The sequence below is a fragment of the Rhizophagus irregularis genome, chromosome 13 (genome assembly GCF_026210795.1).
Source record: "Rhizophagus irregularis chromosome 13, complete sequence".
Taxonomy (NCBI): Eukaryota; Fungi; Glomeromycota; class Glomeromycetes; order Glomerales; family Glomeraceae; genus Rhizophagus; species Rhizophagus irregularis.
Window position 1 is genome coordinate 64,263 of NC_089441.1, and position 26,690 is coordinate 90,952.

Genomic DNA, 26,690 nt, shown 5'->3' on the forward strand with positions numbered 1-26,690 from the left:
TATTAAGTTGTATATTTCATACGAAAGTATAAAATAATTACCTCAACTTTCTCAAAAGTTAACGCAAAATTTTGTGATATGTCCGAAATTGACAAAATATTTTTTATACAGTTTATTAAAGACTGATGATAAAGAAAATACTCATTATTATTATAATTCATTATACTAGTTTTAGTATAATTTAAATTTGGTAGTTTCATATTATCCATATATTTGCGGCCTTGTTCGATAGATCTTGGAAGAGGTGATTTATCTAAATTTGCATGTTTATTAAAGAATTTAATTATAGCATTTCCTGTCGCATTGTTAAGTTTATGTTTCGTAACTAATGCCATTAAATCACCATATGCTTCACTTGGGTAATTAACATTAATTTCTGGTTTGGATTCTTCTTCATTCAATTCTGAATCAGAATCTTCCAAGATATTTTCAAAGACATTTTCATTTTCATCGTGGTCTATTTCTTCTATATTTTGATCAATTTCACCAACCTCTGAAATTAACATCATACTTTGAAAACTCTGATTATTTATTTCCAAGTCTGTACTTTTATTATCAGAAAGATCTTCACATGAATCTTCACGGACCATCTATAAAATTAATTATGTTAAAAAAGAAATTCAAAAAATTTTATAATTTTTTATTTTCTTTACCTCGATATCATGATTATTAGTTTTATGTTCAAATTCTTCTAATTCTTCACTATCGCTACTATCGTTATTAGGCGGAGTACAAAAATTCTTATGTTGAGTGTATGCAGACCTTGTGCTGAAGTACCTTGGACAAAAAGGGCATTTATATGACATTTTTAAGAGTATTTTATTTACTTGAATTTAAACTTTACAAATTAATTAAAAAATTATTTGCTCATTTATGTCAATTTATAAACGTTTGCATAATGGTGTAGTTAGCCGAAAAATAATTAGCCACAACATGATCCAGCTCAGGTATAGATCATTGTGAAAAGTTTACCTCTTTTTAAATTTTTCTACGAAAAGTGACGTATTTCGATAATCATAAAGTGAGTTTCGGGCGAAGCTATATTTCAAATTTGAAACAAGCCTCGCCTAATATAAGCCAAAATCTCTAAAATCCTATTTTTGAAACTCTATAGATCAGATCATGTTAATGGAAACATAAGCCGGTTAATCAGATCTACAAAAATTGGTTTTCCCCTGATCGATTTTAATTTTATAATAAATATAATAAACATAAGCTATTATGGATATATAACCAACCCGATCAATCAAAAATTGTGCTCAATTGTAACTGTGATCTGGTTGGTTATACATTTTTTCAGTCAATAGTTGTGCATCAAAAGACCACAAGCATTTTTCTATATATTTATCAATTAATAAGCTTAGAAAAATTTCGTTATAATCATGCACAGCTTATTATTTTATAAAATCTGAATATTTATTGCGAGATATTTCGGATCTAGAAATATAGTAGGGCTTTGCATAAAAGATTGTCATTTATCTATTAACTTTGTTGTAAATGTAAACGAAACCTTATAAAATTTGAATATTTATTGCGAAATATTTCAGATCTAGAAATATTATAGGGCTTTGCATGAAAGATTGTCATTTATCTATTAACTTTAATGTAAACGAAAACCTTATAAAATTTGAATGTTTATTCGGATCTAGAAATATTGTAAGGCTTTACATGAAAGATTGTCATTTATCTATTAACTTTGTTGTAAATGTAACGAAAACCTTATATTTATTGCGATCTAGAAATATATAGGCTTTACATGAAATTAAACTTGTTGTGTAGTCGATCATTACGCATAATGATCAAATAATTTTTTTTAACAAACAACAGTATATAGAAAGATTTACAAACAATAAAATATATAAATATGCATTGTTTCTGTTCATCTTCTGTAGGCTTGGTCCTCTCTTTTTTGTCTGCAGATTTAATCTCTCGAGCGTCTTGCTCATTTTTCATTTCATGCCTTTTTGCTTCTACTGGATTTGCAAATGTTCCCAGATTTTTTTTTTTTTTAGAAATATATGCAAGTTCATGTTTTTTCTATTTTCTTTTTCACATCCCTTAACAAAATCCTTTTCAAAAAAAAAAATTTGCAACGCAATGCGAGTCCACTAACAGAAAAAAACTCATGCTATTATTTCACAGGCATCCTTCAAACTCTCCTTTATCCATTAACCAACCCCTTTCAATCTATCCGTTTAGGCTTGGTCCTCATCTTTTTTGTCTGCAGATTTAGTCTCTCGAGCGTCTTGTTCATTTTTCATTTCATGCCTTTTTTCTTCTACTGGATTTGCAAATGTTCCCAGATTTTTTTTTTTTTATACCTTTTTTCTTCTACTGGATTTGCAAATGTTCCCAGATTTTTTTTTTTTTAGAAATATATGCAAGTTCATGTCTTTTCTATTTCTTTTTCACACCCCTTAACAAATCCTTTCAAAAAAAAAAAAAAAAATTTTGCAACGCAATGCAAGTCCACTAACAGAAAAAAAAACTCATGCTATTGTTTCACAGGCATCCTTCAAACTCTCCTTTATCCATTAACCAACCCCTTTCTTTTCTCTCTCAATTCATCCGTTAAACTCCTTTCTTCTCTTCTATCCGTTAAATTTCTCTTTTTTTTCATTTTTTCAATCATGGACAAAAATAATAATAATAAAAAAAAAAAAAACACTGAAACAGTCGAGCATGTAGACAAACGGAGAAAAACCGATGAATCTTCTGATGAATTAATTAATGGTTGGTTAAATTATATATTTTTGAAAAATAAAAATAATTATTACTAATATATTATTATTTATATTATTTATATTCTACTGTTATAAAGAAGCTTTAACAAAAATATTGCGCCAGAATACAAAAATTTTATCCAAACTGGATATAATTATTTCCAACCAAAAGGCTTTAGAAAACAAAGTATCGAAAGTAGAAGAATCGGTCGATAAAAATAATGATAATAATCAAGGGGATGAAGAATATATAAAAGTAAGACCCAAAAATACAAATATTTACGTAAATCATGGTTGAACATTTAGTAGTAATTCTTCATTAAATCATTATATTCTTGATTATAGAAAATAATCAAAGAAGTTGCTAAAAAGTTACTTGAAACTTCAATATATCCTACCTCCGATGAACTTTGAGAGTTCACTAATAATTATATGAATGAAAACTACAATGATTTTATTAAACGGTTTAAAAGATATGATAAATGGATTATATTTTATAAAAAAAACATTGCTTCTCCCGTAAGTTTTGAGAAATTACGATTTTACATTAATTTATTGAAATTTAAATTTAAAATCTTTTCTTTAGCTTCTAGCTAAACATCGTAGTGCCCGGGGTTCTTTAGCTTCTAAAGTGAAAGACATAATGTATGTCGTTTTTAAAGAATTTAACCTTCCCACAATCCCTGCCATAAACACGGCATTAAAGGAAAGCGAAATAAGAAAATGGAAAGGGAGCCCAGCTGTGAAAAATTGTTACGGTAATTTATTCAAAAAAATCAAGAATTCGGATCTGGAGACATATATGTCGAGAATCCTCCAAATACTTAAAGGCAAAAATCAATTATCTAATATCAATCACCGGACAAATTCAGTCACATGATGATCAAATTTTTTAATTAGTAATGATCTACATATTACATCACCGATTTCATATAAAATCGTCAAATAACTGAAGTTTCATACACAATAAAAAAATTATTGGCTGGCTAATAAGAAATGTGACCTAGTTACAGATCAAAAAAAGCCTTTTTTAAAAGTAGGTATGTTGTCAGAACGCGCTTTTTGAATTTAGTTTAAAAGGATCTCGGCTATAAGGTTACTCACAAAGCTTACGTATAAACTTTTAAATTCTGAAATGTCTTTAAATAAAACACACGAAAAAGCCCCAAAAGCTTCACTTTTAGGAATATCAAGTATTTTACCAAAAGGAAGCGAAGAATATTGTCTTTTTGATAGTGAAAACACGGAATCTGAAACTATATATGATGATAATTTTGAAACTGAAATTGAACAAGTTACTTTTTCTTTGGATGAAGAATATTTAAAAAAAGTTATTGATATAGAGGATACAAGTGAAACAGATAGTATATTTGACGATGATTCAATTTCAGAAACAGATTCGGAAGACAATGATATAATTATTGAACAAAAAGCATCTAAAAATTTAACACGATGTGTTATTGTTGATAAGATCGAAGGCCATATTAAAAAATGTGAAAATTCAAAAAGTTTTCGAACATTATGGCAGCTTTGTGGTGTATATCAAATAGATGGGAAAAGCATTGTTGAAGCAGATGGTGTATTAGAACGGCTAGGCGTTTGTAGTTATCATTTTAACAATGATCAAAAAAATCTTCATGAACCGGGCTTTAAACAATTAAAAGACACAAGTCAAAGTGTACTTTATTGAAGAAGATGTTTATTTTGTGAAAAACTTTATTATTTTTTTACATGAAGCACGGGATGCGAGAAACATTCATGGAAGATAATTGAAAGGAATGTTCAAGTGGTCTGTAATGGCCAATTTAATTGTAGCGCGTTAGAACCATACAATTCTTTATGTGAACGTGCTTTTAATAAAATTAAAAATCCTCGATATGTATGTTGTAATTGTTATGAACATGAAGGAGGACATTTTCACACTAGACCAAGAAGAGGTCGAGAAATACTATTATGTAAAAAAAGGGGGAGACCATAAGGGGGATATAAAAAAAAACTTGAAAATGTTAGCCAATTGGCTTCTACATGTCGCAAATAATGAAAATTTTGAATATCAGGAAAATGTTCTTACGGCAATTTTGCCACAAATTAGTCCATTTTTTAATGCAAAAAATAAATCTACAATGGTATCACAACCAGACATATCTAATACACTCGATAAATCTCTATATTCTAATCACAGTGCTCCAAGTTATTTTATATTAAAAACAGTAATGAAATTAAACCAAATTCCTATCGAATTTCAAGAAGAGGAGTTGAATGAACTAAAATATAAAGAAATTGGCCGGGAAATGGGATAAAATCTATGGCAATCATATAAATGTCTTAAAAAAAATATAAATAACTTACAAACTTCAGAAAGTCTTAATGATTATATTAGTGTATTTTCCGAGTCTTTAACAAATTTTTTTGAGTCCATGCTTACAACAATATTGGAAAGAAAGACCGCAGAATCCAACCGAAAATGACTCCTAAAAGAAAAATCATTAAAGGAATTAGATTCGCAAAAAATCAACCATCTTTTTTCTTTATTAATTTCAGCTTTAATTAATTTTACATTTCCATACCTAAATTTGTGGCTACCGAATGTATTAGCTTCATTATGCCGACGACCAAAATTATTATCTTCATTGCATGACCTTTTAACCAAATGTTCTATTATTGGACATACGAATAGACATGAACGAAGATTGGAAAAAATACGGATGAAAAGTGCTGACCCTTTTAAACGCCTATTGACCGAAAAAAATGTCTTTAATTTAGCTGTGATTGATAATATCGATTTTAAAGAAAGAAGCTTTCAATTTGGAAATATCTATGATGTAACTCGAGGTACATCACATGCTACGCTAAGAATGGTGTTTCAGTTTTCATTACCGGAAGTTATTGTTGAAAAACCAGAACCAATACGTGATCTAAATATTGATACACAAATCTTTGGAATATCATAAGAAATGCGCGATATTATTTTCAAAATAAATGAAATTTTTATAAGTTTGCTGGCATTCCGGTACAATGAAAGACAAGAACTAGAATACAATAAGATTGATCTTACAGCAATAAATTCAGAAATATTAAGGCAAACAGAATTCGGCTGTAATCTTCCACCTCCAAACGTAGTCATACTAGAACCAAGTGGATCCCCAAATGATGATAATGAAATCTTACGTGCTATGGAAATGTATAGAAGAGATTTTTCTTTGGAGGAGAATGATTTTCTAGATATTTGTGCAGATGAGGCGATATTTAGACGATTAATTAAAATGCCGCAATAAATCAGAAAATATACGGCCTATTCTTGGTCAGTGGCACACCTCAAAGGATATAATGAGCGCTTTGGTTACATTATTTTCAAGTTACAGAATATATGATTTGGCTACGGCTTTAGGTGTGAAATTTTTGGATAAATTTGCAGCTGTTATTGACTATCGATCTACAAGAAGGGTTTTAGAACTAATCTGGGTTGCAGTTGGAGCAGCCATTAATATATACTTACAAAAAAGTAAGATTAAAATCAAAGAAAATATTATCATGTCCTGCAAATGAGAAAATATGCTTAAGAATATGGTACTTATATTATGAATGGTTTGCAATATGGAAAACTCATCTTACCAGAATACGCTATGGAAATTATGAATTACAAAAATTTGGATTAGCAGCTTTTGCTCCACTTTTTCCTGCCGCGGGAAAAAGCAATTATGCTACTTCTGTTACACATTTTCTTGCGAATTTAGAAAAATATCCACTGTTAGAAAAAAAACTTCGTCTTTGTGCTTCTATAAATTTAGCAAGAGAAGGACATTATCCTGCTTTTGACGAAGCGTTAGAAACTCATGGTAAAGATGGTCATCGGTCCTAGAAGACCGCGGTCCTACGGTCCTACACCATAAAAAGATGGACCGGTCCGTCTTAGTGTAGGACCGCGGTCTTTCGGTCCTGTATCACATATAATAAGACCGTCGGTCTTTTTATGGACCGCAGTCTTTTTAAGACCGATCGGTCTTTTTTCTTTTTTTGCAAATAAAAAAAGATTTTCTTCCCTAACTTTATTAGGAATAGCCTTGTTTTATAAATGAACACTAATTGGGATGGTTTTTAATATAAATTTTTTTTTTTACAAATCACCTGGATATCATCACAACGTCATGCAAAATTTAAAGCTTTGAGAAAAAATACTTCAAAACGCAATATCTCGCTATCCAGTGATTATAAAGGGATGATTTTACCACCATTCGAATCGTCTCGCTGCGGCGCGTCGAATGGTATCAAAATCATGATTTTAGAATCGATAAAAAAAAATTACGTCAGCAAAACTATTTGATAATAAATTCAATAATTACCGACTATCTATCGATCCTAGAAACATGATTTAGTCACCATTCGACGAGTCTCGCTGAGACGATTCGAATGGTGGTGGTTTCATCCTTTTATGATCACTGGATGACGAGATATTCCGCTTAAACGCTTTTTTGGAGTTTCGGAGTTTCAGCGTTTTGACAAGCAACTCTACAAGTGGGAAGAGTGATTGTTATTATTTATTGGTTTGGAAATGGCCGGTCTTTATATTATTTTATGAAGACCTTTGTCAGATTAATAGGTTTATTCAATATAAAAATCATTTATTATATGAAGACCGGTATGAGGACTGGTCGGTCCTCAGGACCGGTCCTACTGCGCCACAAAAAAATGCAAGACCGCGGTCCAGTCCTACAAGTCCTGGGACCGACCGGTCCAGGACCGAGTAGGACCGGTAGGACCGATGACCATCCTTAACTCATGTTGTTGCTTATATTAAACAGAATATTACTGGAAATTCGTGTAATCAAGAAAACTTAGAGTTACAAATTAAAGCAACTCAAGAGGAAAGAAATCGAATAGATACATTATTAAATGAATTTCTGGGTACTTACACATATCAACACAAGGATCGCAACACAAATAATCGTATTGAACCATTATGGAAATTAGTGCATGATTTATTAGAAGCATTCGAAATGGATAATCCTATTAATCATGATCTTTTCAAGAAAAACTCTCCACCTGAATTGAATTAAGAAGGATTAATAAAAATAAACCAAGCATATATGGATGGATTAAAGAGAATCAAAGAAATTTTTCGACAAGAAGTAATAAAAACTGAGGCAATTAATACTAAAGGAAGAAGGGTATTGTCAGTAATGAAAACTAAAATTTCTGATTTATCAAAAAATAAAAAACCAAGAAAGAATACTGTGCCAAAAAATAATGGGAATCAATCATCTGGTGTGTTGCCCATTCAATCTAACGAACAAGTTCTTCAGTCAGTTAAAGGTAATTTAAAAAGAGCAAGTATTGAATTAGACAATCAAAATGAGCCTCAACCAAAATGCCAAAGAATTAGAATTATAACAACTGAAGAAAAAAAACAAATCTTAAGTTGCTTGTTACAAAAGGAAACATTACCCACAGAAACTGAAATTAATGAAGTCTTAAGTAAACTATCACAAGAATGGAATATCCAGCGTGTTAAAAGGTATTGGAATAATAATATTAGGCATAAAAAGAAAAGTAAATAGGTAATATCTTTTTTTCAAAGCAATAAAGTCAGGTTGTAATATTGAAAAAGTGCATTTCTATTACAAAAAGTGTTTTTACATATATAAAAAAAATCTACAGTCACCCCTCTCTACAGCGAACCTCGATATAGCGAATAACACGATATAACAGATCATACAGTGTGGTACCGATTTTAAATATGAAAAAAACCTTGATATAATGAAGTTTACTATTTATTTACTGTATAACGTAGTACGAAGTAAAGTGTGTGAATTTCTTATATAAAAATGCCTCTCAATATAACGGATTTTTTTTATAACGAATTTTTTTTCAGTTATAACGAAGAATTTCTATAGTTTATAATTAAATGTAATTATTAATAAATATTGATGCATTATGACATTAAATATCACCCTGTGTTTTATATTTAAATTATGGATCAGGATTGTATTAGGATCGTATCAGGATTAATAATTCTGGCTATTTTATTTAATATTTAGACAGAATTACATTAATTTACATTAATTCGGTTGTAATAGGATTCGATGTGAATTGTTATTAATTTATATTTATCACAGGGGTAAGGACACTCCTAGTTAAATTAATATATCATTAATAATTTATTTATTATATAGTCAGTTATTGTTAAACAGCATTCCTACAAAAAAAAGGAATTATAATAAACATTTTTATATAGAACACTTCAGGAAGCATTCCCTATAATAAAAAAATAAAAAAAGAACATTAGTAAATGTTCTTAAATGAAATTAAAAGAAAAAATTGAGTTGTCCCATTTACTTCTTGTCTCAAGCGTCCATTTCGAAGTCCCTACAATAAAAAAAATAAAAAAGAACATTAGTAAATGTTCTTAAACGAAATTAAAAGAAAAAATTGAGTTGTCCCACTTACTTCTTGTCTCAAGCATCCATTTCGAAGTCCCTACAATAAAAAAAATAAAAAAGAACATTAGTAAATGTTCTTAAACGAAATTAATAAAAAAAATTGAGTTTCCCACTTACTTCTTGTCTCAAGCGTTCATTTCGAAGTCCAGGAAGTTCCCTATAATAAAAAAATAAAAAAAGAACATTAGTAAATGTTCTTAAATAAAAAAAATTGAGTTCCCCACTTACTTCTCGTCTCAGGCATCCATTTCGAAGTCCAGGAAGTTCCCTACAATAAAAAAAATAAAAAAGAACATTAGTAAATGTTCTTAAACGAAATTAATATAAAAAACCTCCAGTTCTCACTTACTTCTCATTCTAGGCATCTATTTTGAAGTTTAGAAAGCACCCCTATAAAAAAAAGATTAAAAAAAATGTTAAATTATCGGTAATCAGATCAACAAGTCACATGATCTGTATAACCAATATTCCTATACCGAAGAATTCGTTATAGTATTAACGAAGTTGCTTATAACGAAGCCCTGATCAGCTGGAACCTAGGGTTCGTTATATCGAGAGGGGACTGTAGTGTGTAAACTAATTTTATAAGATAAAGTAGACGTAACTGGCACATCTTTTTACATATATTTTGGCTATTGTTGATATTTAACAGCTTGAAATTAAAAAGGATCTTGAGAAAAAAGACCAAAATAATGAAAAAAGTCTCGAATATTTTGAATTTCTATTTTAATTAGTTAATGTTCAAAAAAATGAATTTAATACCTAAAATGGAAGTCAGAAGTTGATTTTCTGTGATAAAATCATGACGTAACATTATGTTTGAATAAGTTAATATTGAATGAAGTTTAACGATTAATGTTATACAGAATTTTAACAATTAGTAAATTGGTGTAACTGGATTTGTCCGGTGATTGATATGCAAATTGCATATGCAATAAGTATTTGTGAAATTATTTTAAATCCGAAAAATTTACATATTCAGGTTACAGAATCTGTCATAAAACCCGTTTTAACGAAGAATTTGGTAAGCATTAGAAATTTGAATAAATAGTAATATTTAAAAACTAATTTTGTTTTACTTCTTAGAAAAAAATTACAAGTAAGGATAATTATTCATATTCCGATAATGACGAAATAGAAGCTTCCCAAGAAGCTGAAGAGACAAACAAAGGAGTTGATGGAGCAGCAGAAGTTGATGAAGCAGAAGAAGTAGCTGACGAAGCAGAAGAAGTATTACAAGAAGAGGAAGAAAATGAGATAAGAGAAGAAGATGAGGAGGAAGGCGGAAGAATTTATATAAGTAGTACAGATGAAGAGACAAAAGAAAGAATGAGGCGATTAAAAAAACAATATAAAAAATAAAATAATAATTGACTACGCATATATTTTTTATATTTTAATATCCCCCCATATATTTTAATATCCCATTTATTTTAATAAAGGAGATAATTTTCAAGTCAATAAATAAATACATGTTCGGGTAAAATATATTTGATCATTATGTAGTTGGCCACTTTATTTTGTGTAAATGTGAAATATTACGATTGTAATAAATAAGAATGATTATTTTAGAAACTTGAATTATCAGATGAGATAAGTTACGTAGCGTAATATAAGTTATTGAATTTATTACAGAATATTTCGACCGTAATGCTTCAAAATAGCCCTGTTCATTTCTGATCGATCGCATTTTTCGGTGTATAACGCAACCATTTTCTGAACTTTTAGCCTGTTTTGAATACCAAAAACAACCAACCAAAATTAGATAATTTCTGTTTACGTGATATTTAAGAAAAAGACATAAGTTATAATTTCCTTTTTAATCCTAACAAAATCAGTTACAGGAAATACAAGGAGTTTGAACTAAATTTCAATCTAAAGCAGTTCAATTTGCGATCGAAAATAAAAAAATTTTATTGGATAATTTTTGTACAACAAAATCCGACCGAAAAATGTACCCGACCGGAAATGAACAGGGCTAATATTTACGATCACGTATTATTATGGAATATTTCGATTGTAATGCTTCGGAATATTTTCGATCGTAATGTTTCGAAACATTTACGATCACGTATTATTACAGAATATTTCGATCGTAATGCTTCGGAACATTTTCGATCATGTATTATTACGGAATATTTCGATCATAATGCTTCGGAACAATTGCGATATCATAATTCTACAGAATATTTCGATTGTAATGCTTCAGAATATTTACGATCACGTATTATTACAGAATATTTCGATCGTAATGCTTCGGAACATTTTCGATCACATATTATTATGGAACATTTCGATCGTAATGCTTTGGAACATTTACGATATTGTAATTCTACAGAATATTTCGATCATAATGCTTCGGAACATTTACGATCACGTATTATTACGGAATATTTCGATCGTAATGTTTCAAAACATTTACGATCACGTATTATTATGGAATATTTCGATCATAATGCTTCGGAACATTTACGATATCGTAATTCTATGGAATATTTCGATCGTAATGCTTCAGAACATTTACAATATCGTAATTCTACAGAATATTTTGATCGTAATGCTTCGGAACAATTGCGATATCATATTATTACAAAATATTTCGATCGTAATGATTCAGAACATTTTCGATCACGTATTATTACGGAATATTTCGACCGTAATGCTTCGGAACAATTGCGATCACGTATTATTACGGAATATTTCAATCGTAATGCTTCGGAACATTTACGATATCATAATTCTACAGAATATTTCAATCGTAATGCTTCGGAACAATTGCGATATCATATTATTACGGAATATTTCGATTGTAATGCTTCGGAACATTTTCGATCGTAATGTTTCGAAACATTTACGATCACGTATTATTACAGAATATTTCGATCGTAATGCTTCAGAATATTTACGATCACGTATTATTACAGAATATTTCAATCGTAATGTTTCGAAACATTTGCGATCACGTATTATTACAGAATATTTTGACCATAATGCTTCAGAACATTTACGATCACGTATTATTTCAGAATATTTCGATTGTAATGCTTAAGGTTGCTTGCTGAAACCTAGGGGTTTAGGCAAGATGGCGTTTCGCCGAAAAGCGAAATTCTGCCGAAACTATATTAAAGTTATATTAAAAAACTGGCGAAACTTTGGAGAAAGGCGAAACTGCTGAAACTTATTATAAATGCCGAAACTGCCGAAACTCTGCCGAAACTATAATAAATCTATAGTAAAATTTTGATGAAACTAATCGTAGGATTTTGAAGAGGTTTAGACAAGCAACCTTAGTAATGCTTCGGAACATTTACGATCCCGTATTATTTCAGAATATTTCGATCGTAAAATTACGTAGATTTACGGAAATCCGTAAATCTACGGAACATTATACCGTAAATGTACGTAATTTTACGAAAATCTGTAAACTTACGAAACATTATGCCGTGTTTAAATTCCTGATGTAACGAACTTGGTTGCAATTGCAGACATTATGTGGTATATAGATTATATATAGTAGTTAGATAATCTGTGGTATTCAGATTATATTATGTGGGATAAAGTTCAATTCAAAAAAAATATTCCATCATTTTACTACCTCATGATCAGTGAAAGCTATCGGAGGATTAGAGGGCGAAAAAATAATGATATAGCTTATGTTAGGTCTCTATGAAGCCACCGGCTGGGGTATCTTTTATATATATTTGAAAATTGCAAGTAGATAGGATATATGAAAAAAATAATAATAATTTGGAATTATATATTGCCCATTTGTAAAGACTATAAAGACCTGATCCCTCTGGGATTTCCTCTTATCCAAATAGCTTTCTTGTAAACTGGCTTTTTATTCACTCTTTACCAAAGCATACCATTCTTCTGGAGTATGCTTATATTTTTTTCCTATTCCTTATCATCGTAAATATACTTCTGGGGTTTTTCCATATGCTCGAACTCCCAAAGATATATTTCTTCGCTTATTAACCTTTCTCTTCTAGTCATATAAAATAAATCATTTGAGTTCATCTTATTTTCTCTAGCGAATTTGATGACTTCTGCATCTGCCATCATCCTGTCTTGATATTCCTGGGACTGATTAACATCTTTTTCTGTGATGTTCATGAAGATATCTGGATCCTCATTGTGATCGATAGCCCATTTTCTGAGATGCTCTTCACGCTGGGCTCTGGCAGATAATATTTCATTACTACTGGGTTTTGGTGCTTTTATCACATTACTAATAGGCTCGATAGGCTTAGAAGGTTTGCTAGTTTCAGGCTTATTAAATAGTTCAGAAATCTTAGAAGCCTCGGAAGTTCCAGATGTTGAGGCGACCGGAATTTCAGTTGCTACATAGTCGAAGAGGATCTGAATCAAATCGTCCTGATTACTGGCCTTCTTATTTTTACTAGTATTAGGTGAAGGTTTATTCTTTCTATTGGCTACTCTGTTATGGTGCTCTAGCTGAGGCGTGATTATTTTCTGTGGAATAGTTTCTGGCATATTGAATATGGGTATGTCTGTAGTCTCATTTTTGGGCAAGTCGTCTTGAAATATATCAGAAAATTCTTTCACATCATCTAAGCCAAATTCACAGAACTTGACTACGATCTTGGAGCGGTCAAGTATATATTGCCATTCCCTTTTTCCGCCACCTATTCATGCTTATTTGCTCTCAATACCAATATCTGAAAATTTTTTTCCAGTAATGTTATTAGAAAATGGCTTTTCACCATTCTCTTCACACCATTCAAAATACTTCTAATATAATAATGTACGACTTGGACTGGCTATTTTAACCCCACACCATAAAGAAATATAGTCAATTATAAATCAGATGGGATTAGGTAATTGGTCTCGCATTGTTTTTATCTTCATTTTAGTTACAGGAATTTCTTGTGGTTCAAAGTCTGAGAGGTCGCGATTAAAAAGATATCTCATGACTACTCCTGGTGCATCGGGATGGTCAAGAACTTTCCTAGTCGCTTAAAATATACTGTATTTCCTCTACATCATGAAGACACATCAAAACAGACTACACGAGAATCCCCTATATCTATTTTGAGCAGAGTATCCTGGTTGCTTATAACTATAAATCTGGTAAAATCTCTAATTCGCTTTGTTTCAATACCCTTACGCTCTATAGACACCATTTCTTCTATTATAAGGGATTTAAGATGTCCGTTAAATTTATGCTATTCCCCACTAGACATTCCAGTCTCGTTCATAACAATAAGTTTTTAAGCTTGAATAGCACTATTAAATTGCCCAAGAATTTTCTCCAAATCTGATGTAGCATAATGGAGATATTCTCCTAGGACTTTATCACCAATAAAGTCAGTGATAATATTTTTTCCATACTGCTGTAGTGTAGACTTTAAGACTAAGATTGACCAAGGCTTTTTTCTGACTTCTGCACTAAATATGCTCACCAATTCCAAAGATATTCGTGAAGTTCCACATTTTCATTACTGATTATATTCTTCGTATACCAGAAAATAGGATCCATGATTTTGGGATTAATTTCCACCACTGGCTTAGCCAAAAATCCTATGAAAAGGTTAAAGAACTTTGTATTGGAAACTGGACTATTCAGTGAATACGGTAGAAAATTAATATTGTGGTAAAAGATTAGACTTTTGATAACCGCCTAATCTATTAAGTTAATTAATTTCACTCCCACCCCACCTAGTTCAAGCAAGCTAACTTCATACTTGGCAAGATCTAGCTTTGGTGCCATATCATAATAGAGTCCACTATTCGTATCCTCTATTTTGAGCACTTATAATCTTGATGTTATTTGAATACAGGCGACCGTTGCCTGTATTTAGTGCTCTGCACGAGCCAGTCCAGCTCGAGCCAGGTATATCGAGCCGAGCTGAGCCACGACTCGTAAAAATTTGGCTTGGCTCATTTAGTTCTGAGCTTTGATACGCTCATTCGAGCTAGTCACAGTTATGAGCTCTCACAAGCTCCAGAACTTTTTTCTTTATTATTGCCGGCGTTACGTGATTTTTAATTTTGGCCAGAATTAAGTGATCGACATGGAAATTTCCTTTTTTGGAATCCTGTGCAATGCATTTCCCCATTTTTGATAAGAAATAAAATTGCCTTTTTTGGATTGTATAACGTTACTCATGCTGTTTCAAAAAAGGAAATTTGGGCCAATGTCGATTACTTAATTCCGGCCAAAATTAAAAAAATCACGAGAAATATGTAGTATTTGATAAAAGCTCAGCTTGGCTTGAGCCAAGCCACTTTAAAACTTGGCTCGGCTCAGCTCGAGGTTGGCTCGACACGAGCCAAGCTTGAAAATTCTAATCGAGCTGAGCTGGCTAGAATTTTGGCTCAGCTCGGCTCAAGCTGGCTCGTGCGGAGCTTTACCTGTATTGCTTTATAAACTTTATTACGAGAAAATTTTTGTCCAGAGGTGCTCATATCAATTAAATCTCTCCATATGAAACGGTCATTTGGGTCAGAAATTCTGGATCAGTCTAGTTTTGTAGGACTTGAGAGCTTTTGTTCTTGATACAAGACAGTTTCACTAATAGTAAGCTTTTTTAAAGGTTTTCTAGAACTGGGTTCCCTATCATTGTTTGCCTGGTAGCAGAAAAAACTGTAGGATTTTTTATTTCGAATAATATATCCATAATCACTATTATGTTCTCAGTTACATATTGGGCAGTGCGATGGAGAGATGCGTGATAATGGAAATTTGTTAGGAAAATTTTCAGATGGATATGAGAGACTATACCCTTCGATGCTAGCTTCTTGAAGTAATGTCTCTACTAGTTCGAATTCAGCATCAGTGATCGATGTTGGCACGTACCGGATGTGACTAAATGACTTGTGGATCAAGTCATTAGTCATATGGTCATTTTAGCTTTGAAGAATTTATGTGACTTGGTCATAACGATATATGATCACGTGATTTAATATGATTTAATTTTTACCGTTATAAAATTTCAAAATTTATTTATTATTTAATATATCATAAATTTTTACAACAAATACTATAAAGATTAAAACATATGAATTCATTTTTAAAGTGCTGAATAAATCTGATTTCCCTGTAAATAAGCAGGAAATCCTAAATTAGAAATGAACAAAGATCGTAACGGCCATTTTGCTGTCAGATTGTCTGCAGGATGAATTGTTCTTCCTCCAAAATTAAAGTCATTATCCATTTCACCATCTAAAAGTATTTATCTTCAGAATGATCAAATGTATTTTCACGTTTAATAGCTTCAATCCATTCTTTAACAAATATATTCCATCCTTGTTCTTGTTCTTCAGTATGAGGTTTGGAAGAGTCATTTAAAGTCAAATTATTACTTTCATTTTCACCATTATCATCGTCACTAACCAACAAATCATCATCAGTTAAGTTATTAAATTCAGGATTATTTATATTATCATCTTCAATAATTGGTGTTGCTATATGTAAACGCTGAACTTTAGTATCTAATTCTTTTGCATTTTTTTTGACGATGATAAAGTATATCACTTCGAATCTGACTCATAGCTAATACTTTTTTGCTCTAAAATATTAAATAATATGAATTAAATTTTTGTGTAATAAATAAAATAAATATTGATATAAAACATACCTTTAATTTATTTCGCCTATTCGTGTGAAGAAAACCCATACTACTCCACAATCTTTCAACGGATGCTGAGTTAATACAGACACCATGTATGTGTATTGCAACTTTTGCTAATTCTGGTCCAATACCAGCTGTAGAATCCCAATAATTTACCAAATTACCTTTAAATTGTGAAAATGTTTCAAGGTCATAAGGATCTTCACCATGTTTATATAAAATCATTTCAGCTACAATTGATGAAGGACGGGAATTAAAAAAAGCTTGATAATAGTATTTTAACCATTTTCCAATATGAGTCCATGTTAAATTATTATTTGTAACTTGAAAATTTTCTAATTTGTATTGGGGGTGAAGAACAATAGAAAGAATAAGGAGCGGCTGCTCCCGCTCCTTCCAACGGTTTTTGATTCTTTCAACCATTCGTGAACCAAAATCAGTATCTTGGTGATTTTTAAAAATCTTAATAGTATTTGCAAAACAATGTGTTACTTCAAACAATCGTGCAGTATCCTTCTGCAATTTATTTAAAAAGCCACATAGTGGATAAAGCATATGTTGTAGTAAAAAAAGGGTCGACCAAAATTCTGAATCATTTATAGTATCAGCAATGTCATCAGGAAGTTTTCGGTCACCATTTTGACTTGAAGATTTATCTGCAGATGCTGAAGGTATTCCATTTTGACGTGTTACATTAGCCCGATGTGGATTGAATTTTGCTGAAATAAACTTTAATAAAAAAAATTTAAATATTATATTTTTATTGATATAAAATATTTATTAAACTAATAATATTTACCTTTAATGCTGCTTGAGTTTTTAAAATAGAATAAAAACAAAAGTAATAACTGTTCCATCGAGTATCTCCTGGAGATGCTAAACATATGTGTTTATTATAAATTCTCATTTGTTCATCACGAAGATTTCCAGTAAAATACACTGATTTATTAAAATAAGTAACTAATCGGACTGCTTCCTTTAATATTCTTTGATATAATTCTTTCTCTTTCAAAATGTCGCCAAAAACAAGATTCATTTGATGTGCCATGCATGGTAAAAAAATTTTACTTGGATATTTTCTTCTTATTTGCCGTCTAGAAAAAATAAAGTTAAATTATTTTTCCATTAATAAATTAATAAGTATTATAATAATGAATTAAAATTAGGTTTATTAAATTTACCTTGCTGCTGCATATTCGCCTGCTGAATCTGAGACAAATGCTTTTATACAAACATTTTTGTTTTTTGCGTCTTCCATCATTTCTTCTATATGTTGGATAACATTAGTTGTACGAGATCGCTCAGCACTTATTTCATGTGCTCCCCAAACCAAAGGTTGTCCTTTTGATGTAATAAATACTACACCCCATAATTGCTCCATTTTTACATTCGTCCAACCATCAAAGGCTGCCGTAACACCATCTTTATCATTTGCTGCGATTTTTACAATATTATGTTGAAGAGATTTAGCTGCATCTTTTAAGATTCTGCCACCAATTGCTTTACGATTAGGAAGAACAAGTCCAGGAGCAATAAATTCAAATAATGCTTTAGTTTCTTCATTCTCTACAAAAGAGAAAGGAAGACTATTAGATACTGTCATTCTAATGAATAGTTGTTCAAATCTAGGTACATCATTTGTTGATATTTGGCGACGATAATATGATGTTAATGATTTTTGTTGGCTGCCAATTGAGTTAAAACTTGATACTGTTGATGTAGAAAGTCTCCTTCGTTTTGCTAAATTTTGAATAGATTCATCATCATCATCAACTTCTATAATATCATTAACTTTGTCTTCAGGTACTGGCAATTTAAGGATTTCCTTTACTTCTTCTTCAGAAAAGGTTTTCTTAAAATTTTCACATTTAGCCAAGTGTGCACGACATAATCTTGCTTTATTTAATGTATAACATTCTGGTCTTAATTTAGCTTCTTCTAACCCCCATCACAATTATTAATACAACTATTGCATACTGCAAACGCATTTCCTTTATTTATTGTATTTTTAACAAGTGTAAAGTACGGGCGAAAATTATGTAGTTCTGGAGGCATTATTTATTTGGGTTGACGTTGAGTAAAAATTTTTTCGGTTAGTTGATTTACAAAAAAAGATTATCAATTAGAATTTTATTGGTTAATCAAACAAGGGGTCACGTCAATTGTGACATGACCAAGGTGACTTATGGTCATGATGGTCACGTCACTTGGTTATTTCTGATATGACCGTAATGATCAATGACCATAGGTTACATGCGTAGTGACCTATGTCATTTAAAAAAAAACAAAATGACCTGGTCATTTTCCATTACTGTCAGTGATAACATTATTTGTGCTAGGACATCCCTCCATTTTTACTTTCGGAACAACCAAAAAAGGACTGTTCTTGATGACTTCTGATTCATCATTGGGTGAGCGAATCATGAAGTCAAAGATTGTTCCATCTTTAGGACGAATAGCTTTTTTCACATGAATATATTCTCCAGTTTTTTCATTGTATTTGAGTGATCCAAGCATCTGCAAGGAGAATGAACATTTATTTGCTATGTTATCGATAATGCTATTTCCTTGTAAAGCTGTCGGAAGTTTTTTACGAACAAGCTCAATAAACATCGTGACCTGAGCAATATTTGGAAGTCTCATATTAAAGGTTGAAACATGGAGAGATATTTTTTTCTCATCTATCACTACTTTTGGCAATAGTTAAAGTTTCTTTATCCCATTCTGGAAATATTTTTAGGCAAGTATCTCTAAAGGCATAACAAAGTGAATTTTTTGCCTGACTGCCTGAAAGCTTGGGAGTTATAACATTTAATGTTTCTATTGGCAAATCAAAGTCTATAACAGGACAGAGTGGCTTATCTCCATCAATAAATTCATGTAAGGAGTGGCCCTGCTTCATGCTCTGTTAGTATGGCTTCTATTTCATCCGCATTGTCTGCATCAAGAAAATGCCTTGGTTTAACACTATCATCTCAAATTTTATATAGAGATACACCTATATCAGAGGCTCTGTATCCTTAATCAGTGATGGAAAATGACCAGGTCATTTTGTTTTTTTTTAAATGACATAGGTCACTACGCATGTAACCTATGGTCATTGATCATTACGGTCATATCAGAAATAACCAAGTGACGTGACCATCATGACCATAAGTCACCTTAGTCATGTCACAATTGACGTGACCCCTTGTTTGATTAACCAATAAAATTCTAATTGATAATCTTTTTTTGTAAATCAACTAACCGAAAAAATTTTTACTCAACGTCAACCCAAATAAATAATGCCTCCGGAACCACATAATTTTCGTCCGTACTTTACACTTGTTAAAAATACAATAAATAAAGGAAATGCGTTTGCAGTATGCAATAGTTGTATTAATAATTGTGATGGGGGTTAGAAGAAGCTAAATTAAGACCAGAATGTTATACATTAAATAAAGCAAGATTATGTCGTGCACACTTGGCTAAATGTGAAAATTTTAAGAAAACCTTTTCTGAAGAAGAAGTAAAGGAAATCCTTAAATTGCCAGTACCTGAAGACAAAGTTAATGATATTATAGAAGTTGATGATGATGATGAATCTATTCAAAATTTAGCAAAACGAAGGAGACTTTCTACATCAACAGTATCAAGTTTTAACTCAATTGGCAGCCAACAAAAATCATTAACATCATATTATCGTCGCCAAATATCAACAAATGATGTACCTAGATTTGAACAACTATTCATTAGAATGACAGTATCTAATAGTCTTCCTTTCTCTTTTGTAGAGAATGAAGAAACTAAAGCATTATTTGAATTTATTGCTCCTGGACTTGTTCTTCCTAATCGTAAAGCAATTGGTGGCAGAATCTTAAAAGATGCAGCTAAATCTCTTCAACATAATATTGTAAAAATCGCAGCAAATGATAAAGATGGTGTTACGGCAGCCTTTGATGGTTGGACGAATGTAAAAATGGAGCAATTATGGGGTGTAGTATTTATTACATCAAAAGGACAACCTTTGGTTTGGGGAGCACATGAAATAAGTGCTGAGCGATCTCGTACAACTAATGTTATCCAACATATAGAAGAAATGATGGAAGACGCAAAAAACAAAAATGTTTGTATAAAAGCATTTGTCTCAGATTCAGCAGGCGAATATGCAGCAGCAAGGTAAATTTAATAAACCTAATTTTAATTCATTATTATAATACTTATTAATTTATTAATGGAAAAATAATTTAACTTTATTTTTTCTAGACGGCAAATAAGAAGAAAATATCCAAGTAAAATTTTTTTACCATGCATGGCACATCAAATGAATCTTGTTTTTGGCGACATTTTAAAAGAGAAAGAATTATATCAAAGAATATTAAAGGAAGCAGTCCGATTAGTTACTTATTTTAATAAATCAGTGTATTTTACTGGAAATCTTCGTGATGAACAAATGAGAATTTATAATAAACACATATGTTTAGCATCTCCAGGAGATACTCGATGGAACAGTTATTACTTTTGTTTTTATTCTATTTTAAAAACTCAAGCAGCATTAAAGGTAAATATTATTAGTTTAATAAATATTTTATATCAATAAAAATATAATATTTAAATTTTTTTTATTAAAGTTTATTTCAGCAAAATTCAATCCACATCGGGCTAATGTAACACGTCAAAATGGAATACCTTCAGCATCTGCAGATAAATCTTCAAGTCAAAATGGTGACCGAAAACTTCCTGATGACATTGCTGATACTATAAATGATTCAGAATTTTGGTCGACCCTTTTTTTACTACAACATATGCTTTATCCACTATGTGGCTTTTTAAATAAATTGCAGAAGGATACTGCACGATTGTTTGAAGTAACACATTGTTTTGCAAATACTATTAAGATTTTTAAAAATCACCAAGATACTGATTTTGGTTCACGAATGGTTGAAAGAATCAAAAACCGTTGGAAGGAGTGGGAGCAGCCGCTCCTTATTCTTTCTATTGTTCTTCACCCCCAATACAAATTAGAAAATTTTCAAGTTACAAATAATAATTTAACATGGACTCATATTGGAAAATGGTTAAAATACTATTATCAAGCTTTTTTTAATTCCCGTCCTTCATCAATTGTAGCTGAAATGATTTTATATAAACATGGTGAAGATCCTTATGACCTTGAAACATTTTCACAATTTAAAGGTAATTTGGTAAATTATTGGGATTCTACAGCTGGTATTGGACCAGAATTAGCAAAAGTTGCAATACACATACATGGTGTCTGTATTAACTCAGCATCCGTTGAAAGATTGTGGAGTAGTATGGGTTTTCTTCACACGAATAGGCGAAATAAATTAAAGGTATGTTTTATATCAATATTTATTTTATTTATTACACAAAAATTTAATTCATATTATTTAATATTTTAGAGCAAAAAAGTATTAGCTATGAGTCAGATTCGAAGTGATATACTTTATCATCGTCAAAAAAAAATGCAAAAGAATTAGATACTAAAGTTCAGCGTTTACATATAGCAACACCAATTATTGAAGATGATAATATAAATAATCCTGAATTTAATAACTTAACTGATGATGATTTGTTGGTTAGTGACGATGATAATGGTGAAAATGAAAGTAATAATTTGACTTTAAATGACTCTTCCAAACCTCATACTGAAGAACAAGAACAAGGATGGAATATATTTGTTAAAGAATGGATTGAAGCTATTAAACGTGAAAATACATTTGATCATTCTGAAGATGAAATACTTTTAGATGGTGAAATGGATAATGACTTTAATTTTGGAGGAAGAACAATTCATCCTGCAGACAATCTGACAGCAAAATGGCCGTTACGATCTTTGTTCATTTCTAATTTAGGATTTCCTGCTTATTTACAGGGAAATCAGATTTATTCAGCACTTTAAAAATGAATTCATATGTTTTAATCTTTATAGTATTTGTTGTAAAAATTTATGATATATTAAATAATAAATAAATTTTGAAATTTTATAACGGTAAAAATTAAATCATATTAAATCACGTGATCATATATCGTTATGACCAAGTCACATAAATTCTTCAAAGCTAAAATGACCATATGACTAATGACTTAGTCACTAAGTCATTTAGGTCACATCCGGTCATGTGCCAACACTGTCCTTGATAGTACAGGACGGAGGGTACGTTGGAGAGGAACTCTGAAAGCGAGGATTGTTTGATTATGATATTATATCGCAAATATACAGTTCGAGAGAAACTATATACTCCAGAAGAAAAAAGTTTAAAATGAAAATTAATTCTGAACTATATAGATCGATACATAAATCAACAATTCATAGTTATTAAAAATGGTATTTTATCAATGTACTTATATCCACAGGAGTGGTAAGATTTGCAATCGAGGATGCTACCATCTGGAAGGATGTTTTATTTATCGCAATTCTAGGACCCCGGAAAATGCTTATATATGTAAGGTACCAAGGTGCTTAGCCAACATAGTAAAGTTTTATGATGTAAGAATTTTATAATGCTTAATTTTAAGAAAATTTTATACTATGTAAGATAATTAAATTGCATATTTTTGGTATTATTTTAAAATACTAAGAGTTTTTAGTTGCTTATTTTTCATATTTATATAACTTTTTAAAATATTATATATTGAATTTATAATTAATTTTTATTTTATTTTCACTAACGGTGAGTGTTAATTTTGTACTACAATTTCACAATTTTATATAAATACATAAACAAAAATTTTTTTTTGATGAAATTTCATTTTTTTTTTTCAATGTTTTATTAATTATCTGTCAATAGTATCTTTTTAATTTTTATTAAACTCAGTGTATTATTTTTAATATAAAATTACTATATTATACATGTTTATTTTGTTAAATAGTAAAATTACTATAAATATGTTTTACTTTAAATATAATTTCAATACTCACCACTTTGGTTATATCAAATTATCTTTTATGCTTAAGTAAGTTTGTTCAGCAAGTTAAATCTACTTGTATTTTAATTTTCATAAGGCTAAGTATGATATTTATATAGAAAAGCATATTTTTTTTAACGGTAATAACTTTTAAATTTTTCACTTTTTCGTTTATAACTTCAGAGCGTAATTACACCACTTCAGTCAAATGAAATCGACTTTCTAAATTAATTGAAAGTTGTTCAGCAAGGTCGAAACTACTTATATATAAATTTTCATGAGTGTGGGTATAATACTTATGGAGAAAAGTGCATTTTCATAACGGTACTAACTTCCGAATTTTTCATTTCTCCGTTTACAACTTCAGAGCGTAATTACACATCTTTGGTCAAATGAAATCGACTTTCTAAATTAATTGAAAATTGTTCAGCAAGGTCGAAACTACCTACATATTAATTTTTATGGGTGTAAGTATAATACTTATGGAGAAATTTACATTTTTTGTAATAGTATTAATTTCGAATTTTTCTTTTACTGTTTATTAACTTTATTAATTGAATATTGTTAATCTACTTGTATATTATGTTTAGTTTAGCTTCACAACATATTTAAAATTGGATTTAATAAAATATATTAATTAATAAATATATTTTATAAATTATATGTGTTATAATAAAAATTTAATTAGGTTAGAAGATTGATTTGCTTATTTTTATATAATTTTTAAGGTTAGATATCAACAATGCTTAGCGATCATAGTAAAAACCTATGCTTAGAGCTACTAATAAAAAATATTTTTGGGACCTTACCTATATCCCTATAAAAAATATTTTTGCTAAAATATACTTAAAATAAACTTAAAATTTTATTTTATACTTAAAATATATTTAAAATTTTATCTTATACTTAAAATATATTTAAATAGGCAAAAATTAAATATCATTTAAGTATAATTTAAGTATATAATAATATACTTAAAATATTCTTATTTTAAATATTCTTAAAATATACTGAAATAAGCAAAATTTAAATGTAAATTAAATATATTTTAAGTATATATTAAATACAATTTAATTCAAATTTTGCAAAAATTCAATTTTCAGTATATTTTAAGTATAAAATAAGAAAATTAAGTATATTTTAAAGAAAATTAAATATATTTTAAATATATTTTAAGTAAAATTTTTTTTTATAGGGTATAAGTATTTTCCGGGGTCCTGCAATTCTCCTTCTCAGGTATTTTGCAAAGAATGTGAAAAATTATCTTATTCTGGATATGGATATTGCAATGATCATGCTAGAAAGCACCGTAAAAGGGAACAATACCATCAAAAAAGGATGGTAGACTTAGCTTTAGCGGAGAAACTGGTAGATAATTTAGAGGTAAACGAAAATGATACAACTTGTCATTAGAAAAAAAACTTGTGATAGAACTTGTGACAGAAGCTTATAACGCAGATGATAGGCTCTTTAGGAATTCTAGGTCGAAAGAAAGTTTTTTTGATGAGTGTTACAGGTGGCACAGGCGTTACTGGAAAAATCGGCTAAATCCTAACTTTTTTTTTATTTTTTATAACATATATACACCACATATATATCATACATATACTCACGATACATATATAGCATTAGGATAGCATAGAAAATTTTTGATTTTTTTTCTAAAATTTATTACTCTTTTACTTGTGACACTAGTGACAGTAATCAAGAAAGGAATAAAATAGCCTAATAATCTCAAAAAACATAATGAACATGTCACAGATTGCATCACAGGTTAGTATATGAAACTTATGACACTAGTGATGCTCAAAATATAGCATACATATAGCATACTGATAGATATACCATACTGATATACCATAGAAAATTTGATTTTTTCCTAGAACTTTACTTTTTCTTAGTGACTCTTAGTGACATAGTGACAGATATAAAGGAAGACAACTGAGCGTCTCCAAATTTCGAAAAAAGTATACAGGGGTGTCACTAAGAGCATCACTAAGAGCATCACTAACAAATTTTCTTGGTGACAGCATACATATAGGATGGATTCGATATTTTTTTTTCATATAACTTTACTTTTACTAGGAGCATTAAGAAGCCCAAAAATGATATTAAGATTATCCCTAAAAGCATCCTCAAGAATTTTTCTTATAGGAATAGAAAATTTTTATAGGGACGGTAAAAAAACTTAACAAGGTACTTCTAGTATCTTCTTTGATGATTTTTTATAGAACAAGATGTGATATATTTATATTTGCATTTCGAATTCTCTGACCCGCAGGTTAGCAAAAATCACGTGACTGGCACAGTAAGATGCAGTACTGGCCAGCATTATTTCACAATTTCGGCCAGATACTTGGATATAACAACTCGGCATTCAAGCTGGCAAACTACCAGTTCCATGACAGTTCCATGACAGTTTCACGATAGCAACCAGGTCACTATCATGGTGCCAGGCTGGATCCTCAAATTACATACCCAAAAGATCGGCCAGAATTATGACATAGTGTCCAGCCAAAATTAATCACAGATCTAGATCGAATTACTGCGCCACCTGACACCTTTTTTTTACTCTATTTCGGTATCTAGAAAGGCAACCAAATAGGCGCAAAGGGTAAGTACTCCAATATAGAATCCAGCACCCAATCAGGCGCAGAAGCTTAACACCTCGACATAAAACTAGATATCCAAACAGCTACAGAAGGTTGACAATAGCATTATAAAATTTAACATGTAAACAACTCAGAAATAAGAAGAAAAGCGTGGTATTTAAATTATATGTGTGTAGTAATTAGATTATATTGTGGTAATAAAAGTATATTAACATAAAAAACACAAATATCAAGAAAGACTTAAATACATAATTAGAATGTAAAAATGGTATAAGAAATAATAAAATGTTAGATTATATGTGGTATTTAGACTGTATTATTTAGATTATATGTGGTAATTAGATCACATCATTTAGATTGTATGCGACATTCAGATTATATATGTGATATTTAGATCATATGCGATATTCA

General features: G+C 30.3%; 10 protein-coding genes across 10 annotated transcripts; 7 read left to right on the top strand and 3 right to left on the bottom strand.

Annotated features, from left to right (window-relative positions):
• Positions 1–2: 2 nt before the first annotated feature.
• On the bottom strand, positions 3–806 carry OCT59_004651 (uncharacterized protein; the record flags this gene model as incomplete). Its single annotated transcript, XM_066137823.1, has 2 exons — positions 3–590; positions 654–806. The coding sequence occupies 2 exons, from the start codon at positions 804–806 to the stop codon at positions 3–5; spliced, it is 741 nt and encodes a 246-aa protein (XP_065997029.1).
• Positions 807–2,630: 1,824 nt separating this feature from the next.
• OCT59_004652 (uncharacterized protein) lies at positions 2,631–3,603 on the top strand (the record flags this gene model as incomplete). The annotated part of the gene is made up of 5 exons (XM_066137824.1): positions 2,631–2,733; positions 2,822–2,979; positions 3,069–3,094; positions 3,197–3,242; positions 3,310–3,603. The coding sequence occupies 5 exons, from the start codon at positions 2,631–2,633 to the stop codon at positions 3,601–3,603; spliced, it is 627 nt and encodes a 208-aa protein (XP_065997030.1).
• A 255-nt stretch (positions 3,604–3,858) lies between these two features.
• On the top strand, positions 3,859–4,413 carry OCT59_004653 (uncharacterized protein; the record flags this gene model as incomplete). The annotated part of the gene is made up of 1 exon (XM_066137825.1): positions 3,859–4,413. The coding sequence occupies one exon, from the start codon at positions 3,859–3,861 to the stop codon at positions 4,411–4,413; it is 555 nt and encodes a 184-aa protein (XP_065997031.1).
• A 313-nt stretch (positions 4,414–4,726) lies between these two features.
• On the top strand, positions 4,727–5,023 carry OCT59_004654 (uncharacterized protein; the record flags this gene model as incomplete). The annotated part of the gene is made up of 1 exon (XM_066137827.1): positions 4,727–5,023. The coding sequence occupies one exon, from the start codon at positions 4,727–4,729 to the stop codon at positions 5,021–5,023; it is 297 nt and encodes a 98-aa protein (XP_065997032.1).
• Positions 5,024–5,677: 654 nt separating this feature from the next.
• On the top strand, positions 5,678–5,998 carry OCT59_004655 (uncharacterized protein; the record flags this gene model as incomplete). Its single annotated transcript, XM_066137828.1, has 1 exon — positions 5,678–5,998. The coding sequence occupies one exon, from the start codon at positions 5,678–5,680 to the stop codon at positions 5,996–5,998; it is 321 nt and encodes a 106-aa protein (XP_065997033.1).
• A 52-nt stretch (positions 5,999–6,050) lies between these two features.
• Positions 6,051–6,582, top strand: OCT59_004656 (uncharacterized protein; the record flags this gene model as incomplete). The annotated part of the gene is made up of 2 exons (XM_066137829.1): positions 6,051–6,225; positions 6,380–6,582. The coding sequence occupies 2 exons, from the start codon at positions 6,051–6,053 to the stop codon at positions 6,580–6,582; spliced, it is 378 nt and encodes a 125-aa protein (XP_065997034.1).
• Positions 6,583–7,807: 1,225 nt separating this feature from the next.
• On the top strand, positions 7,808–8,278 carry OCT59_004657 (uncharacterized protein; the record flags this gene model as incomplete). The annotated part of the gene is made up of 1 exon (XM_066137830.1): positions 7,808–8,278. The coding sequence occupies one exon, from the start codon at positions 7,808–7,810 to the stop codon at positions 8,276–8,278; it is 471 nt and encodes a 156-aa protein (XP_065997035.1).
• A 1,798-nt stretch (positions 8,279–10,076) lies between these two features.
• Positions 10,077–10,522, top strand: OCT59_004658 (uncharacterized protein; the record flags this gene model as incomplete). The annotated part of the gene is made up of 2 exons (XM_066137831.1): positions 10,077–10,184; positions 10,247–10,522. The coding sequence occupies 2 exons, from the start codon at positions 10,077–10,079 to the stop codon at positions 10,520–10,522; spliced, it is 384 nt and encodes a 127-aa protein (XP_065997036.1).
• Positions 10,523–13,057: 2,535 nt separating this feature from the next.
• OCT59_004659 (uncharacterized protein) lies at positions 13,058–13,657 on the bottom strand (the record flags this gene model as incomplete). Its single annotated transcript, XM_025327324.2, has 1 exon — positions 13,058–13,657. The coding sequence occupies one exon, from the start codon at positions 13,655–13,657 to the stop codon at positions 13,058–13,060; it is 600 nt and encodes a 199-aa protein (XP_025171887.2).
• A 5,778-nt stretch (positions 13,658–19,435) lies between these two features.
• On the bottom strand, positions 19,436–19,660 carry OCT59_004660 (uncharacterized protein; the record flags this gene model as incomplete). The annotated part of the gene is made up of 1 exon (XM_066137832.1): positions 19,436–19,660. The coding sequence occupies one exon, from the start codon at positions 19,658–19,660 to the stop codon at positions 19,436–19,438; it is 225 nt and encodes a 74-aa protein (XP_065997037.1).
• Positions 19,661–26,690: the final 7,030 nt, after the last annotated feature.